The following is a 4622-nucleotide window of genomic DNA, read 5'->3' as shown; positions in this document are numbered from 1 at the left end:
TCCATTTTTTTGATAAAGAAACTGAGGCTAGAAAAGTTTCTAAGTCTATGTGTGCAGAGAGGGAAGGTGAAATTATTTTAATGCTTCAGAGTTATATGATGCTTCTCCGCCTCCCATCCCTCTATATTTTTCTTTCCATTGATCTTCCTTCAAAACCCTGATAGGTCTATCCCAGTTTTGCAAGTAAGAAAACATGGGCTATGATCTAGAGCTAATAAGTTTTGGGGTAGTGGGTCCCCAGACTTGGTTCTGTCTCCAAGGGTCACTGACTTTTTTTTTTTTTGCCAACAGATTAGTCCTTGTGGCACCAAGCCAGAATTTCATTCAAAAGACCATTAGGAAGATGGTTTTCTATGGAAAATATTTAAGTATAAGTCTTAATGTGAAAGAAAGAGAGAGAGAAAGAAACCCCTTTATTATGTTCTCCCTTCCTTTGGCATTTTTTGTCCTGTGGGAAAAAACTGTACTAGGGACAGAGACCCCTGTTAGGTTTTAGAGAAAAGGGATTTTTTTTTTTTTTTTTTTTTTTTTGAGACAGAGTCTTGCTCTGTCGCCCAGGCTGGAGTGCAGTGGCAAGATCTCGGCACACTGCAACTCCGCCTCCTGGGTTCAAGCAATTCTCCTGCCTCATCCTCCCGAGTAGCTGGGATTACAGGCGCCAGCCATCACCCCCGGCTAATTTTTGTATTTTTAGTAGAGACCGAATTTCACCATGTTGGCTAGGCTAGTCTGGAACCCCTGACTTCGTTATCCGCCCGCCTCGGCCTCCCAAAGTGCTGGGATTACAGGCGTGAACCCTCGCGCCAGGCCGAGAAAAGGGATTTAAAATGAGAAGCTTGAATCTTATTGAATATAATTGTAGGACTGTCACAGAGGACTGGTGGATGAGGAATATGGCAAGGGACATAAGATGGGAAAAATTAAATAGGCTGTGGTTTGGAAATCTCAAAGTGAAATTCAAGGTGCAAGGCTCTTAAAAGTTAAACCCAGCGATTCGGTACATAGCTTAGCCCCTATTAAATGACCCAGTGCTTTAAGAACTATCTTTTGAAAGGAATGCTTCACACATGCACCCTCAAAAATAATTGGACACCTCCTCACTTCTCTGTTAAATGGTGAAAGACACCCAAGACTAGACCTAACTACTGTCACCCTCTCCTGCCCTCTTGGCAGCCAAAAGGCCACATAGCCCAGGCTCTCCAGCATCACTGTGTAGCCGACTTGGACAAAAATTGACTTCTTCCCGTTGCCACTTTCAGATCTCTTGAAAGAATCAGCAGATGTGATAGTGTGCCCCTCTTCATCCCTGGCAACCACTGTTACAGGAAAGATTGGGAAAGATCCCGCCCCGCCGGGAGGGAGGCAAAAGCCTCTGACCCTCCCCTCCCCCAATAGCTGACCAAGGCCAGGGCCACTGCGGAAGCATCGCGCGTCCACGTGCACCCAGCATGCCCAGCCACCCTTCTTACGTAAGAGTCCCAGGATGGAGTTGTACCTGCTGCTGGCCCCTCTTCCCCGACGGCTAATAATAAACCCGGGTTCCTGTTTCCCGGCCGCGGCCACTCCAGATTCGGGGTTGAGGGGCTCACTCTGCAACCAAGACACGTGCATTCCAGTCATCCCACCCCGGGAGCGCACGCAAGGCCCGCCCAGCCCCCACATGCCAGCCCACCCTCCAGTCAGTCGGGACGCCGGCGCCTTTTTGACCCTCGCAGTGCCCGGCCCTCGTCCAACTGGCCTGCCCAGGACTTGGTGCTGGCGGGGTCCAGCTGCTCCAATCCCTCCTCCTCTGCCCTGCCCTGCTCTGCCCTGGCGCCCTCCCTCAGCCCGGGTATCAGGCGAGAGGCGGAGCTGGCCCGGCGCGCCCCGCCCCCGCTGTAGAAAGGGCCGGGCGAGTGTTACTCGCGGTCATCCTGGCCCGGGCCTTTTATCTCGGTGCTGCCGGGGGAGGCGGGAGGAGGAGACACCAGGGGTGGCCCTGAGCACGGCGACACCTTTCCTGGACTATAAATTGAGCACCTGGGATGGGTAGGGGGTCAACGCAGTCACCGCCGCCCGCAGTCACAGTCCGGCCGCTGACCGCAGCAGCGCCCTTGGGTAGCAGCCGCTTGCAGCGGGAACACTGAATTGTCAACGAGCAGGAGAGTCTCAAGACGCAAGAGGAGGTGGGTGTCCCCGCCCCATCTCTGCCCCGGCCAGCGTGGTTGCTTGAGCTCAGGCTTTTCGGAGGGAGAAGTTGTGGTGGTGGTGGGGGGACACCTTTCTCCCCGCGGCCCTAAGTGGGCGAGGAGGTGGGAATGCCCAGCCGTGGGGAGCCACTCAGGCGCCGTCCCGGGCGAGCTGTAGCCAGAGAAGGGGGTGCGCGCGGGCAAGGGCGCCAGGCCCCCTAGCCGGGTGAATAATCTAATCTGTTCTTTCGTCTCTGTGTATCAAACAGGCCAGGGCTCGACCCACAGGCCACCCTCAGCCATCGCGAGTTTCCGGACGCCAAAGCCAGGAGAAGCCGCCCATCCCGCAGGGCCGGTCTGCCAGCGAGACGAGAGTTGGCGAGGGCGGAGGAGTGCTGGGAATCCCGCCACACCGGCTATAGCCAGGCCCCCAGCGCGGGCCTTGGAGAGAGCGTGAAGGCGGGCATCCCTTTGACCCGGCCGACCATCCCCGTGCCTCTGCGTCCCTGCGCTCCAGCGCCCGCGCGGCCACCATGATGCAAATCTGCGACACCTACAACCAGAAGCACTCGCTCTTTAACGCCATGAATCGCTTCATCGGCGCCGTGAACAACATGGACCAGACGGTGATGGTGCCCAGCTTGCTGCGCGACGTGCCCCTGGCTGACCCCGGGTTAGACAACGATGTCGGCGTGGAGGTAGGCGGCAGTGGCGGCTGCCTGGAGGAGCGCACGCCCCCAGTCCCCGACTCAGGAAGCGCCAATGGCAGCTTTTTCGCGCCCTCTCGGGACATGTACAGCCACTACGTGCTGCTCAAGTCCATCCGCAACGACATCGAGTGGGGGGTCCTGCACCAGCCGCCTCCACCGGCTGGGAGCGAGGAGGGCAGTGCCTGGAAGTCCAAGGACATCCTGGTGGACCTGGGCCACTTGGAGGGTGCGGACGCCGGCGAAGAAGACCTGGAGCAGCAGTTCCACTACCACCTGCGCGGGCTGCACACTGTGCTCTCGAAACTCACGCGCAAAGCCAACATCCTCACTAACAGATACAAGCAGGAGATCGGCTTCGGCAATTGGGGCCACTGAGGCGTGGCGCCCGCGGCTGCCCAGCACCCTCTTCGACCCATCTCACCCTCTCTCATTCCTTAAAGCTTTTTTTTTGTTTTTCCTGGCTGGGGGGCGGGAAGGGCAGACTGCAAATTGGGGGGCTGCGTACGTGCAGGAGGCGCGGTGGGGCTGCGTGGAGGAGGGGGCCTCGTGTGAGAGAGAAGAAAATGGTGGCCGGAGAGGGGAGGGCCCAAGGAACCTCCTGGGAGGGGGCCTGCATTCTATGTTGGTGGGAATGGGACTGGGCTGACGCTCTGCATTCAGCCTGTGCCTTTCCTGGGGTTTCTTTTCTGTTCTTTTCGGAGGAGAAGGGCCCGAGAAGGGCCATACCAGGGCGCGGCGCTGGGTTGCCACACTTGGGAAAGCAGCCCGGAGCTGGGTGCTGGGGAAGGCGGGGCGCATAGCCTCCCGCCGCCCTGCGGTTGGGCCGGTGGAGGCCCAGGCGTTGCTAGGATTGCATCAGTTTTCCTGTTTGCACTATTTCTTTTTGTAACATTGGCCCTGTGTTAAGTATTTCGAATCTCCTTCTTGCTCTGAAACTTCAGCGATTCCATTGTGATAAGCGCACAAACAGCACTGTCTGTCGGTAATCGGTACTACTTTATTAATGATTTTCTGTTACACTGTATAGTAGTCCTGTGGCACCCCCACCCCATCCCTTTCGTGCCACTCCCGTCCCCACCCCCACCCCAGCGTGTATAAGCTGGCATTTCGCCGGCTTGTACGAAGCTTGCCACTCAGTGAAAATAATAACATTATTATGAGAAAGTGGACTTAACCGAAATGGAACCAACTGACATTCTATCGTGTTGTACATAGAATGATGAAGGGTTCCACTGTTGTTGTATGTCTTAAATTTATTTAAAACTTTTTTTAATCCAGATGTAGACTATATTCTAAAAAATAAAAAAGCAAATGTGTCAGCTAAACTGGACAAGCGTCTGGTCCTCATTAATCTGCCAATGAATGGTTTCATCGTTAAATAAAAATCAATTGATTTACTAGCAAAAGTAAATTTTGTGTTCTCTCTGGTGTTTCATGGTGGTGGATATTCATCTATGCGAGTATTTAGCTTTGTTTGGGAACTAGGTACTGACAAAATTTACTTCCAAACTTTATTTCTAATTCAGTGCCAAGATAGGACCATACATCTCAACAAGTTCAGAAATATTTAAAGTATTTGGGAAGGTACATATATTGTATCCTTCAACCAATTTGGCTAACTTACTGGAGTGCGTAATTAATATTTTGAATTTTTTAAGAAGCTCAAGCACAAGCTAAAGTGTTTCGAGGCATAAAAACAAGGCTGAAATTTCACTTGGTTACTGAGAAGTGAAAATTAGAAAGG

At 53.6% G+C, this 4622-nt stretch overlaps 1 protein-coding gene across 1 annotated transcript; it reads left to right on the top strand.

The window, feature by feature from the left end:
• The first annotated feature begins 296 nt into the window (after window positions 1-296).
• On the top strand, window positions 297-4289 carry MID1IP1 (MID1 interacting protein 1). Its single transcript, XM_021933045.2, has 2 exons — window positions 297-2165; window positions 2438-4289. Exon 2 carries the CDS (start codon window positions 2702-2704, stop codon window positions 3251-3253), a length of 552 nt encoding a protein of 183 aa, XP_021788737.1. The 5' UTR covers window positions 297-2165; window positions 2438-2701; the 3' UTR covers window positions 3254-4289.
• The last annotated feature ends 333 nt before the right edge of the window (window positions 4290-4622 follow it).

The sequence above is a fragment of the Papio anubis genome, chromosome X (assembly GCF_008728515.1).
Source record: "Papio anubis isolate 15944 chromosome X, Panubis1.0, whole genome shotgun sequence".
NCBI classification, from domain to species: Eukaryota; Metazoa; Chordata; class Mammalia; order Primates; family Cercopithecidae; genus Papio; species Papio anubis.
Note: the sequence above shows the minus strand (reverse complement) of the source record. Positions and strands in the feature narration are given on the sequence as shown.

Excerpts from the sequence above, each read along its gene's own strand:
- MID1IP1 (XM_021933045.2), top strand. The coding sequence starts at position 2,702 with ATGATGCAAATCTGCGACACCTACAACCAGAAGCACTCGCTCTTTAAC.